A 13445-nucleotide genomic window follows, 5' to 3' on the forward strand; every position below is an offset into this window, starting at 1 on the left:
AGGCGTGCACTACCACACCTGGCTAATTTTTGTATTTTTAGTAGAGACGGGGTTTCACCAGTTGACCTGGCTGGTCTTGAACTCCTGGCCTCAGGTGATCGGCCTTCCAAAGTGCTGGGATTACAGGCGTGAGCCATTGAGATATATTTTACCAAGAACTCCATGTTGGAAAGCCATAGCATGATTGCTTTTTGAGGACTTTGCCCCCTGAAATTCAAATGATCCCTTACCCATAGCCATTGATGGGGGTGGCGGAAGGAGGGCCAGTAAGGAACCCTGGGCTTTTCTTATGCCCACGTTAGGGCCTAACCTGCCTTTTAGGTCAGTAACCTGGAGGGGGAAACCTGGTTTATTAGACTAAGTGTCCTCGTGGTTTCCATTCTGGCTCTCAGCAGTAGTCTGTAAAATACAACTCGAAGTGTAGATGGATTTAACCTGGCGTCCGTAACATCTACTCTTCCAATTGTCATAAAATGTGGGCTGGCTGACATGAGTGGAATTTTTCCTTCGTTTGGATAAATGTGTCACGGTCCAATGCTGTTGTGACAGATGGAAAAATCCTATGTAGGGCACGCAGCAGCCTACCCGGCACGGAGGAAGGACTCCAAGGGACCGTCTGGCACCGCCGGGCTGATAGGAACCCATCTTGTCTGTCTGTGAATTATTCATGTGCTGCACTTCCTGAAAAGAACGCTCCTGTTTGACTACCTCACTCGTAAAACCGCAGAGAGTTCACCATTAAGGGTGAGAGGCTCCCAGCAGTAGAGAGTGGAAGGGACTAGGGCACAGCAGAAACTCTTTGCTGCAGTCTGCGAACAGCCTGAGAAAGACAGCATGCTGCACTAGGGTTGGGACCCCAGGGGTCTTGCTGGGCCTGAGTAGCAGTGCGCTCTGGGTGGCAATCCCCAATTAGCTCAGTGCAAGCTCTTCGTGGTGCCATCCAACACCCTGGGCAGGGGCCAGGCAAGGTGGCTTATGCCTCTGTGCCCAGCACTTTGGGAGGCTGAGGTGGGAGGATCACTTGAGCCCAGCAGTTCGAGACCAGCAGAGGCAACATAGCGAGATCCCGTCTATTTTTCAAAAAATTTAACAAGTAGCTGGACGTTGTGGCACATACTTGTAATCCCAGTGCTTTGAGAGATTGAGAGAATCACTTGAGGCCAGTTTAAGACCAGTCTGGCCAACACAGACCTATCTCTAAAAAAGAATTTTTTTTTTTTTTTGGCGGGGCACGGTGACTCACACCTGTCATCCCAGCACTTTGGGAGGCCAAGGCCAGCGGATCACCTGAGGTCAGGAGTTCAAGACCAGCCCAGACAACATGGTGAAACCCCCTCTCTACTGAACATACGAAAAAGTAGCCAGGCTAGTGGCCCGCACCTGTAGCTCAGGAAGCTGAGACAGGAGAATGGTTTCAACCCTGGGGGCGGATGTTGCAGTGAGCGGAGATGGCACCACTGCACTCCAGCCTGGGCGACATGGCAAAACTCCCTCTCAAAAAACAAAAACAAAATTTTTTAAATTACCACGGTGTGGTGGCTCCTGCCTGTAGCCTCAGCACTTTGGGTGACTGAGGCAGGAGGATCACTTGAGCCCAGGAATTCGAGGCTGCAATGAACCATGTTCGCACCACTGCAGTCCAGCCTGCGTGACAGAGCCAGACCCTGTCTCAAAAAAGAAAAAAAAAAAAAAAAAAAAAAAATCCTGTGAAAACTCGGGCATGGCCAGACGGATTCTCCCCTCCCCACCTTCCTTTCCCCTCCACTGCCCACCAGGCGCCCACCAGGCACCCGCCCGCCCTGTCCCCACTCCCCACCCCTCCATGCAGCCAGCGTCCAATGCTGGGCACGCCCCGAGGCTCCCCCTGCCAATCCCAGAGCTTCCCTTTTGCGCCCGGACCCAGGGGCAGGGAAAGCCCAGCTCGTGGTCTGTGGGTAGCTGGATCTCCGATGGGGCGGGGGCCTCGCCTTGACTCCCAGAGCTGGGGCGGGGGACGGGAGCTGGGGCAGGAGGGATGCGCGCGGGTCAGGGCCTTCCCACCTCTCCCGCTCCTCTCCAGCGCGCGATCCCGGGGTGGTTCCAGGTAAGGCAGGGACCCCTACCCCGCCACTCCGAGGAGGTGCCGCCAGCCCCGCCCCTCCCGGCCCGGCGGGTGACGTGGCCGCGGCTCCCCCGCGGGCGGGTCACGTGGCGGCGGCGCCCGGTTGCCTTGGCAGCGGCTGCGGCGGCCGCGGGGGCGGGGCGGAGGCGGGGCCGGGGGACCCCGCGCGACCGGCGGAAGGAGGGAGGGGGCCGCGCTCGGCGCCCCGGCCGGGCCACTGGGCCACAGGCCACGCGGCCACGCAGCCCGAGCGGGAGCTGAGCCGGGCGGGGAGAGGGCAGCTCCGGTGAGTGTGGCGGCGGGGGGCTGGCGCCGGGAGCGGGGTCCCTGCGGCTCGGGGGGCCGAAATTGGACCGGGGACGCTCGGCAGGGAAGGGGACGACTGTAGGCTGCCGGGGCGCGGTCACCACCCATACGGGGTTGGTGACCTCCACCCCGCGGGATCCCTGGCGGGGTGCGGCGCCCAGCGGATCAGGGTCGAGGGCGCAGCCGGGTCCGGACACCGGGGTGCCCCTGGGGGAGGGACAGGGATGCAGGCGGGCGTCCCTGGGAGGCCCCCTCGCAATGCGCCTGCCGGAGAGAGACACTCGCCATTGCCGGTGCCCCAGATGCTTAGAGGAAGTCAAACTCCAAGACCGCCCTCTGGAAATGTGTGGAACAGGCCAGCCAGGAAGAATCGCTCATCATTAGAGAGGGGATCGCGTTATTCTACAAGACCTGTTTTCTCTGACTGCTAGTTAAAGCAAAAAAAAAAAAAAAAAAAAAGCAACCCCACAAGGTTCAGTCCCGGAGCATCCTCTAGGGTCTGTGCCACCTGACAGAAGTGCAGGGCTCCCTCCTGCCCCACCCCACCCCCTGCCTGGGATCCAATGTGGGGCCCAGACTCTGTCCCTCCCCCCAGGCCACCGGGCCTGGCACACACAGGTGGCAGTGGAAACATAGAGGATGAATATGAATCCCCTCCTGGGCTGCTCCTTCCAGACCTGCAGACCTGTCTCAAGACCCAGCTCCAGGCAGACAGACATCCTTTCCTCCACAACCCCACCCACTCTGGGGGCATCTGCAGGGCCTCACCAATGGGGCATGGGAGGGCTGGCAGCTCCCAGGAAGCCACCCTCAGCCCTCACTGCCCTGAGCTCTTCACTTCCACTCTCAGGCCTGAGCCCAGCCCACCCTTACTGATGGAGCGTCCCTCTTGTTCACCCTTCCTTCCTCTGGAGGCCACCAGGCTCTCCCTTGCCTCCCACTCCTCCCAGTTGGCCAGTCATTTCCCTGGGTTGAACTGTGGTCCCAAACCAGAATGATCTAGCAGTGCCCAGACCGTTCCACTCACCGATTCCTTCCATTCTCCCATGGCTGGACGCCCAGTCGTTCTGCCCAGATCCTGTAGCTCATTCCACAGCCCCAAGCTCCAAGTGTCTTCCACCCACATCTCCCTGCCCCCTCCAACCCCCAGGGGGCAGCCACCTTCCCTACTTATCTCCTGGACAAGGGGAGCCACCCCACACGTACACCTGGAGTGGCCTTCCTGTCTCTCAGAATCTTTCCATGCGGGCAGCGTCTTGTCTTTGAGGAAAGGTCCCTCTTTTTTGAAATTCTTTTGGCCGGGCGCGGTAGCTCAAGCCTGTAATCCCAGGAGGCCGAGACGGGCGGATCACAAGGTCAGGAGATCGAGACCATCCTGGCTAACACGGTGAAACCCCGTCTCTACTAAAAAAAATACAAAAAAAAAAAAAAAAAACTAGCCGGGCGAGGTGGCAGCGCCTGTAGTCCCAGCTACTCGGGAGGCTGAGGCAGGAGAATGGCGTGAACCCGGGAGGCGGAGCTTGCAGTGAGCTGAGATCCGGCCACTGCACTCCAGCCTGGGTGACATAGCGAGACTCCGTCTCAAAAAAAAAAAAAAAAAAAAAAAATTAGTCAGGCATGGTGGCACACACCTGTAGTCCCAGTTACTCGGGAGGTTGAGGAGGGAGGATCACTTGAGCCTGGGAGGCAGAGTTTGCAGGGAGCCGAGATCGTGCCACTACACTCCAGCCTTGGCAACACAGCAGGACCCCATCTCAAAAAAAAAATAATTTTTAGAGACAGCTTCTTACTATGTTGCCTAGGCTGGTCTCCAGCTCCTGTCCTCAAGTGATCCTCCCACCTTGGCCTCACAAAACACTGGGATTACAGGTGTGAGGCACTTTGGCCTGCAAAGGGCCGCTGTGTCCCCTCCCCGGTGTTACCTGCAGGCACCTTTTCCTGGCCTTGGTGTGAGGCAGCCAGTCCTCTGCTCCCTGCCCTCCACTGAAGCCTTTAGCTCAGTAGATGAGGACTGCCCCTACCTCTTTTTTTTTTTTTTTTTTTTTTTGTGAGATGGAGTCTTGCTCTGTCGCCCAGGCTGGAGTGCAGTGGCGTGCTCTCGCCTCACTGCAACCTCTGTCACCGGGCTATTTTTTTTTTTCTTTAAGACAGAGTCTCTGTCACCCAGGCTAGAATGCCATGGTACAATCTCAGCTCACTCCAGCCTCTGCCTCCCGGACTCAAGTGATTCTCCTGCCTCAGCCTCCTGAGTAGCTGGGACTACAGGTGCATGCTACCACACCTGGCCAATTTTTGTATTTTTAGTGGACATGGGGTTTCACCGTGTTGGCCAGGCAGGTCTTGAACTCCTGACTTCTAGTGATCCACCTGCCTTAGCCTCCCAAAGTGCTGGGATTAAAGGCATGAGCCACTGCACCTGACTTTTATTTTATTTTATTGTATTGTATTTCATTTTATTTTTTGAGATGGTCTCACTTTGTGGCCCAGGCTAAAGTGCAGTGCTGCAGTCTCAGCTTACTGCAACCTTCACCTCCCTGACTCAAGTGATTCTCCTGCCTCAGCCTCCTGAGTAGCTGGGATTACAGGCGCCCATCACCCCGCCCAGTTAATTTTTTTTTTTTTTTTTTTTTTTTTGAGGTGGGGTCTCCTCTCTATTGCCCAGGCTGGAGTGCAGTGGCGAGATCTCAGCTCACTGCAAGCTCCGCCTCCCGGGTTTACGCCATTCTCCTGCCTCAGCCTCCCAAGTAGCTGGGACTACAGGCGCCTGCCACCTCGCCCGGCTAGTTTTTTGTATTTTTTAGTAGAGACGGGGTTTCACGGTGTTAGCCAGGATGGTCTCGATCTCCTGACCTCGTGATTCACCCGTCTCGGCCTCCCAAAGTGCTGGGATTACAGGCTTGAGCCACTGCGCCCGGCCGCCCAGTTAATTTTTGTATTTTTAGTAGAGACAGGGTTCCACCATGTTGTCCAGGCTGGTCTCGAACTCCTGACCTCTAGTGATCTGCCCACCTCAGCCTCCCAAAGTTCTGGAAGGACAGGTTTGAGCCACAGCTCCCGACCCACATCCCCTTATCTTGCTCCCCTACTGGGAGGCCATGAATTCTGGCCTCTTTCATCTTGGATCCTTAAGTGCCAAGTGTGCTCAGCACCTGTGTGATGGAGGAGGGAGGACGGAGGGAGCAAAGGTTAGCGTCTCACCCCTGCAGTCTCCGTATACTGCAGTCATCAGACCTGCACGCTTAATTCTGTTAACTATGGGGGTGAGGGAAGAGGAAAAATGCAGTTTCCAAATTATAGCATTTTCCATGATGTGGAGCTAACCTACGGATTGCAGTGTTTCTCTGAATTCTCCCCAAGGGAAGGTACACCCGGGGATGGAAGTGCTTGGACGCGGTGCTGCTGGCTGCGGATGTGCATGAGGAGATGGGACGGAGAGCCCAAGTTGGCATTCGTATAAATGCCCTGGTAATTGGCATCCCCTGGCAGAAATAGCACAGAACTGTTCCCAGAGGGCCTGTTGGCCAGGGAAGGCTGTGGCTTTGCAGCCTTGTTGAGAACAAAGGGAAAGGCGACATGGTTTTCCACCTCCAGCACCTTCCTGCGTAATTTCCAAATTAGGGCATTTTCAATTATGGGGGCTTGACTCTGGCATGGATGGACTAAGTTTGGGGCATTTCCTCAGCTGCTGACCCTGTTAAGCACCCCCCACTCCACCCATCCACCCCAGCCACGCTCCCTGGGACCTAGAACACGGATCTGTGTGTAACAGCCTGAAGCAGACTTTCCATGGGGCCTGTGTGGGCCTGGACATAGAATTTACTCCCTTCCCTTCCCTTCCCTTCTTCCTTCCCTTCTTCCTTCCCTTCTTCCTTCCCTTCTTCCTTTCCCCTCCCCTCCCCTCCTCTCCTCTCCTCTTTCCTTTCCCTCCTCTCCGCTCCCCTCTCCTCTCCTCTCCTCTCCTTTCTTGAGACAGAGTTCTTGCTCTGTCACTCAGGCTAGAGTACAGTGGCGCAGTCTTGGCTCACTGTAACCTCCGCCTACTGGGTTCAAGCGATTCTCCTGCCTCTGCCTCAGCCTCCCCAGTAGCTGGGATTACAGGCACCCACCACCTCGCCTGGCTAGTTTTTTGTATTTTTTTTTAGTAGAGACGGGGTTTCACCGTGTTAGCCAGGATGGTCTCGATCTCCTGACCTTGTGATCCGCCCGTCTCGGCCTCCCAAAGTGCTGGGATTACAGGCTTGAGCCACCGCGCCCGGCCTAATTTTTTCTTTTTTAGTGGAAACAGGGTTTCACCATGTTGGCCAGGCTGGAAAAGTCACTCTTTCTGATGCCAAGTCAACTACAAGGTGCCTGTGCCCTTGAAGCACGCCCTGCAGATTAATTAGAACTGGATCCTGGCGTGCGGCCGAGCAACCCAGCTCCTTGGGACACACGCGACCGCCAATCCTCTACTTAGTGGAGATTTAGGTTTAAATTCACAAATCTTGACAGATCCGTCCTTCTGATGTTTAATCCATGTTAGTCAAACCAGATGTCTACCAGGTATGAGTCCAGGCATCTCTGCCGTCTGTTTCTCCTTAAAATGTGATCATGTGAGTTGGTGGATTTCATTTTTCATCTTGCTAAAAGTTTGCCTTGTAGCTTGGATGTGGCTTTAGTTTTGTAAGTCCAGTATTTTTCTTAGGATGAACTGTAATGATCAAAATTTAAGTTGAAGGCCAGGCACGGTGGCTCACACCTGTAATCCCATCATCTTGGGAGGCTGAGGCAGTTGCATCACCTGAGGTCAGGAGTTTGAGACCAGCCTGTCCAACATGGTGAAACTCCATCTCTACTAAGAATACAAAAATTAGCCAGGTCTGGTGGCGGGCGGGTGCCTGTAGTCCCAGGTACTTGGGAGGCTGAGGCAGGAGAATCGCTTGAATCTGGGAGTTGGAGGTTGCAGTGAGCAGAGATTGCACCACTGCACTCCAGCCTGGGTGACTCAGCGAGATTGTCTCAAAAAAATATGTAAAATAAAATAAATTAAAAGTCCTATAGGTGGAAATATCCCCATTCTCAAGATGAAAGAGCCAGGTCAGAAAGGTCAGCTGTCATGCTCAGAATCACACAGTAGAGTCAAATCCAGGTTTCAGAACTTTAGGTCCTGGAGGCTGGGCGCAGTGGCTCATACCTGTAATCCCAGCACTTTGGGAGGCTGAGGCAGGCGGATCACTTGAGGTCAGGAGTTCGAGACCAGCCTGACCAACATGATGAAACCCTGTCTGTATTAAAAATACAAAAATTAGGCCGGGCGCGGTGGCTCAAGCCTGTAATCCCAGCACTTTGGGAGGCCGAGACGGGCGGATCACGAGGTCAGGAGATCGAGACCATCCTGGCTAACACGGTGAAACCCCGTCTCTACTAAAAATACAAAAAACTAGCCGGGCGAGGTGGCGGGCGCCTGTAGTCCCAGCTACTCCGGAGGCTGAGGCAGGAGAATGGCGTAAACCCGGGAGGCGGAGCTTGCAGTGAGCTGAGATCCGGCCACTGCACTCCAGCTTGGGCGACAGAGCAAGACTCCGTCTCAAAAAAAAAAAAAAAAAATACAAAAATTAGCCGGGTGTGGTGGCTCACACCTACAATCCCAGCTACTCAGGAGACTGAGCAGGAGAATTACTTGAACCTGGGAGCCAGAGTTTCCAGTGAGGTGAGATTGCCCCACTGCACTGCAGCCTGGGCGACAGAGCGAGACACTGTCTCAAAAGCAAACAAACAATCATAACGTTAGGTCCTGGGCACTTTCTAAACCCCTGGGCTCTGGTGTGGGCTGTATACGGCAGCCTCTGTAGGTTGAATGGGCTTAGAGTCTAGCTCTTCCAGGCTGCATAACCTAGGATGCCAGAGCATGTCTCTCTCCCACCTTCAGCCTGGCTCCCACCATGAGCGCTGAGCTCAACGTGCCTGTCGACCCCTCTACTCCTGCCTGCCCGGAGCCCGGCCACAAGGGCATGGATTACCGGGACTGGGTCCGCCGCAGCTACCTGGAACTGGTCACCTCCAACCACCACTCGGTACAGGCCCTGTCGTGGCGGAAGCTCTACCTGAGCAGGGCCAAGCTGAAGGCCTCCAGCAGGACCTCCGCCCTCCTTTCCGGCTTCGCCATGGTGAGTGTGCGCGCCAGGTGAGGAGCTCGCTGGTCAGATGGGCTTTGCTAACTGAGGTCCCGGGATGCCTTGGGGACCAAAGCGTTCCCTCCAGTCTCTGGCAGCCAGGATGGACCAGGGGAAAGCATCCGCCCAAGTCCCACCGGATGGGATTTGGGTGACTCTGTCAACGTGAGTGGGGGTGCTGGGAGTATGCCGGGGGCTCCCAGCCCGAGAATCTTCAGAAAGCCCACTCTGTCCTGTTCACATCAAGAACTTGCTGAGCAAGGAGGGAGGTTGGTTGGAGCAGGGTAATTATAGTAGCTCAGGTGCAGTGACTCACACCTGTAATCCCAGCACTTTGGGAGGCCAAGGTGGGAGAATAGCTTGAGGCCAGGAGTTTTGAGACCAGCCTGAGCAACACAGCAAGACCCCTGTCTTTACAAAAATAAAATAAATAGGCCGGGCGCGGTGGCTCAAGCCTGTAATCCCAGCACTTTGGGAGGCCAAGACAGGTGGATCACGAGGTCAGGAGATCGAGACCAGCCTGGCTAACACGGTGAAACCCCGTCTCTACTAAAAAAATTCAAAAAACTAGCCGGGCGAGGTGGCGGGCACCTGTAGTCCCAGCTACTCGGGAGGCTGAGGCAGGAGAATGGCGTAAACCTGGGAGGCGGAGCTTGCAGTGAGCTGAGATCCAGCCACTGCACTCCAGCCTGGGCAACAGAGCGAGACTCTGTCTCAAAAAAATAAAAAATAATAAAATAAAATAAAATAAATAATTAGCCGGACATGGTGGCACGTACCTATAGCCCCAGCTATTTGGGAGGCTGAGGCGGGAGGATCACTTGAGCCCAGGAGGCCGAGGCCTCAATGCGTTATGATCACATGACTTCACTCCAGCCTGGATGTCAGAGTGAGACCCCATCTCTAAAAGAAAAAATGAAATTTATTTATTTATTTTGGCCGGGCGCAGTGGCTCATGCCTGTAATCCCTACACTTTGGGAGGCCGAGGTGGGTGGATCACTTGAGATCAGGAGTTCAAGACCAGCCTGACCAACACAGTGAAACACCGTCTCTACTAAAAGTACAAAAAAAATGAGCTGGGTATGGTGGCAGGCGCCTGTAATCCCAGCTACTCGGGAGACTAAGACAAAAGAATTGCTTGGACCTGGGAGGCCAGAGGATGCAGTGAGCCAAGGTCGCACCACTGTACTCCAAGCCTGGTCAAGAGTGAGACTTTGTCTCAAAATAAATAGATTAATTAATTAATTAAAAAGATAAAATCAAATCAAATCGCTGCATGGTACAGGGTTTCCTGGAGAAAAGTGCCCACGTCTGCCCCATCTCGGGCACCACCCAAAAGTTTGGAGCTCTCAGGGATCTCTGAGCAGGGCCCCAGGGATTGATTGGGGTTGGATCAGTTTAGCCCAGTTAGCGATGCAGAAGTTCCTGGAATGTGACCTCCAGGGTGACAAAGCAGAGCTTTTGGCCTGGCTGCCAGTGGCCGCCTTCCCTCTGAGTCATCCCCTAGGACAAGAGTCAGTTTCAGACAAAGCTGTGGTTCTGACAAGGGGCCCATCTCCTGTTGATTCCAAAGCCGCTGACCCACACCCCTGGAGGGAATTGTCCCAGAGGTTAAGGACTCACAGTGAGGACACAACAGTGTGCTTACAGGTCCTATTGGGCGGAAGTGATTTTTTTTGTTGTTGTTTTGTTTTTAGAGACAGGGTCCCTGTCTGTTGCCCAGGCTGGAGAGGGCAGTGGTATGATCATGGCTCACTGCAGCCTCTACTTCCTAGGCTCAAGCCATCCTCCTGTCTCAGCCTCCTGAGTAGCTGGAATTATAGGCACGTGCCATCACGCCTGGCTAATTTTTTTTTTTTTTAGAGACAAGTTCTCTGTTCGGTTGCCTAGGCTAGAGTGTGGGGGTGCAATCATGGCTCACTGCAGTCTTGAACTCTCAGGTGATTTTCCCACCTTGGCCTCCCAAAGTGCTAGCATTATACCTTGTCCAGTCTGTTTCCTTATGTGAAAACAATTCTTGTTTTTCTTTTTGTTTGTTTTTGTTTTGAGATGGAGTCTTGCTCTGTCACCCAGGCTGGAGTGCAGTGGTGTGATTTCAGCTCACTACAACCTCCGCCTCCTAGATTCAAGTGATTCTCCTGCCTCAGCCTCCCAAATAGCTGGGACTACAAGCACACGTCACCACACCCAGCTAATTTTCGTATTCTTAGTAGAGATGGGGTTTCACCATGTTGGCCAGGCTGGTCTTGAACTCCTAACCTCAGGTGATCCAGCCACCTCGGCCTCCCAAAGTGCTGGTATTACAGGCGTGAGCCACCACACCCGGCCTCTATTGTTTTTCTCTAGGCCAGAGGCTCAATTGTTAGACTGATGGTACAATTTAAAAGAAAAAGCTGACTGGGCGTGGTGGCTCATGCCTGTAATCCCAGCACTTTGGGAGCCTGAGGCGGGCAGATCACCTGAAGTCAGGAGTTCGAGACCAGCCTAGCCAACATGGTGGAACCCTGTCTCTACTAAACATACAAAAATTAGCCAGGCTTGGTGGCACGTGCCTGTAATCCCAGCTACTCAAGAGGCTGAGGCAGGAAGATCGCTTGAACCTGGGAGGTGGAGGTTGCAGTGAGCCAAGATGGCGCCACTGCACTCCAGCTTGGGTGACAGAGCAAGACTCCATCTAAAAGAGGTGGAGGCTGGGTTCTGTGGCTCACGCCTGTAATCCCAGCACATTGCGAGGCCGAGGCGGGTGGATCATGAGGTCAGGTGTTCAAGACCAGCCTGGCCAAGATGGTGAAACCCCGTCTCTACTAAAAATACAAAAATTAGATGGACATGGTGGCAGGTGCCCGTAATCCTGGCTACTCTGGAGGCTGAGACGGAGAATTGCTTGAACCTGGGAGGGGAGGTTGCACTGAGCTGAGATGGCGCCACTGCACTCCAGCCTGGGCAACAGAGCAAGACTGCATCTCAAAAAAAAAAGAGGTGGGTCTTGCTGTGTTGCCCAGGCTGGGTTTTTGTTTGTTTGTTTGTTTGTTTGTTATTTTTTTCTTCACCTTATGCCAAGGGGAAAATACTGTTGTTTCATTTTGTTTTTTCCCCCAAGTATTTCTGACCCGCGGTGGATTGAATCTGCAGATGTGGAACTCAGAGATACAGAGCGCCAGCTGCAGTGGGAAGCAAATTAACCGTCTGGCGTGGAGCTGAGACTCGGGCGGAGCCACAGTGCACCTGCTTGATTAGATTAGCATAGCGTCAATTGGTCAGCTCATTCTTCAGACTGCAGGGCAGCTTGGGAAAAATAAGTGACAAGTACAAATCATCAGAAACTGTAGCTGAGTTGGGGCAGGGCCCTGGGAACAGGCAGAGGTACAGATTGCTAGGTAGAGTTCGCCCTTTATAGTGTGTCTTCCCTCATTAGAATTGCAAAGCTGTTCCTTTGTCTAGCAACACGTGCTTATGCCTAACCTGAAGCTTATTTCTTGATGCGTATTCTTCCCCCAACACAGAGAACCAGTGATCTGAGGCCCGCCTCATAAAACCTCTACACAGGCCAGGCGTGGTGGTTCACTGTAATCCCAGCACTTTGGGAGACTGAGGCGGGTGGATCACTTGAGGTCAGGAGTTCCAGATCAGCCTGGCCAACATGGGGAAACCCAGTCTCTACTAAAAATATGAAAAGGAAGGCCGGGCACCATGGCTTATGCCTGTAATCCCAGCATTTTGGGAGACCGAGGTGAGCAGATCACTTGAGGTCAGGAATTGGAGACCATCCTGGCCGACCTGGTGAAAGTGTCTCTACTGAAAATACGAAACTTAGGCCGGGCGCAGTGGTTCACATCTGTAATCCGAGCATTTTGGGAGACTGAGGCGGGCAGATCACGAGGTCAGGAGATGGAGACCACCCTGGCTAACACGGTGAAACCCCATCTCTACTAAAAAAACAAAAACTTAGCTATGTGTGGTGGCACACGCCTGTAGTCCCAGCTACTCAGGAGGCTGAGGCACGAGAATCACTTGAACCCGGGAGGCGAAGGTTGCAGTGAGCTGAGATCGCTGTGCTGTGCTCCAGCCTCGGTGGCAGAGCGAAACTCTGTCTCAAAAAAAAAAAAATAGCCAGGTGTGGTGGCTGGCACCTGTAATCCCAGCTTCTCAGGAGGCTGAAGCGGGAGGATCACTTGAACCTGGGAAGGGGAGGTTGGAGTGAGCTGAGATCATGCCACTGCACTCCACCCTGGGCAACAGAGCAAGACTCCATCTCAAAAAAAAAAAAAATTAGCCATGGTGGGCTATTGGGGAGACTGAGGAAAGAGAATCACTTGAACCCAGGAAGCAGAGGTAGTGAGCGGAGATAGCGCCACTGCACTTCAGCCTGGGCAACAGAGCGAGACTCTGTCTCAATTAAAAAAAAAAAAGGCCGGGCGCGGTGGCTCAAGCCTGTAATCTCAGCACTTTGGGAGGCCAAGACGGGCGGACCACAAGGTCAGGAGATCGAGACCATCCTGGCGAACACGGTGAAACCCCGTCTGTACTAAAAAAATACAAAAAACTAGCTGGGCGAGGTGGCAGGCGCCTGTAGTCCCAGCTACTTGGGAGGCTGAGGCAGGAGAATGGCCTAAACCTGGGAGGCGGAGCTTGCAGTGAGCTGAGATCTGGCCCCTGCACTCCAGCCTGGGCGACAGAGCGGGACTCCGTGTCAAAACAAACAAACAAAAAATATAATTTAAATTAAAAAGAATTCTGCATCAACACAGTTGCCTTCTCTTTTCTTCTTCTTCTTTTTTTTTTTTTTTTTTTTTAATTTAGATAGGGTCTCGCTTTGTTGCCCGGGCTGGTCTTGAACCCCTGGTTTTAAGTGATCTCCCGCCTTAGCCTTCCAAAGTGCTGGGAT

General features: G+C 53.8%; 1 protein-coding gene across 6 annotated transcripts; it reads left to right on the forward strand.

Annotated features, from left to right (window-relative positions):
* The first annotated feature begins 1783 nt into the window (after positions 1 to 1783).
* On the forward strand, positions 1784 to 12208 carry ORAI2 (ORAI calcium release-activated calcium modulator 2). 6 transcript variants are annotated; one of them, XR_003309875.2, is made up of 4 exons: positions 1784 to 2083; positions 5765 to 5872; positions 8316 to 8553; positions 11661 to 12208. XR_003309875.2 is itself a non-coding variant. In XM_026456630.2 (3 exons), the coding sequence occupies exons 1-3, from the start codon at positions 1950 to 1952 to the stop codon at positions 11667 to 11669; spliced, it is 381 nt and encodes a 126-aa protein (XP_026312415.1). In that variant the 5' UTR covers positions 1937 to 1949; the 3' UTR covers positions 11670 to 12208. The 6 variants fall into 6 exon arrangements, 1 of the variants encoding a protein (XP_026312415.1); XR_003309876.2 differs by having other exon boundaries at positions 1893 to 1930; XR_003309874.2 differs by lacking the exon at positions 1784 to 2083 and adding an exon at positions 2098 to 2387.
* Positions 12209 to 13445: the final 1237 nt, after the last annotated feature.

Source organism: Piliocolobus tephrosceles, chromosome 8 (assembly GCF_002776525.5).
Source record: "Piliocolobus tephrosceles isolate RC106 chromosome 8, ASM277652v3, whole genome shotgun sequence".
Classification (NCBI taxonomy): Eukaryota; Metazoa; Chordata; class Mammalia; order Primates; family Cercopithecidae; genus Piliocolobus; species Piliocolobus tephrosceles.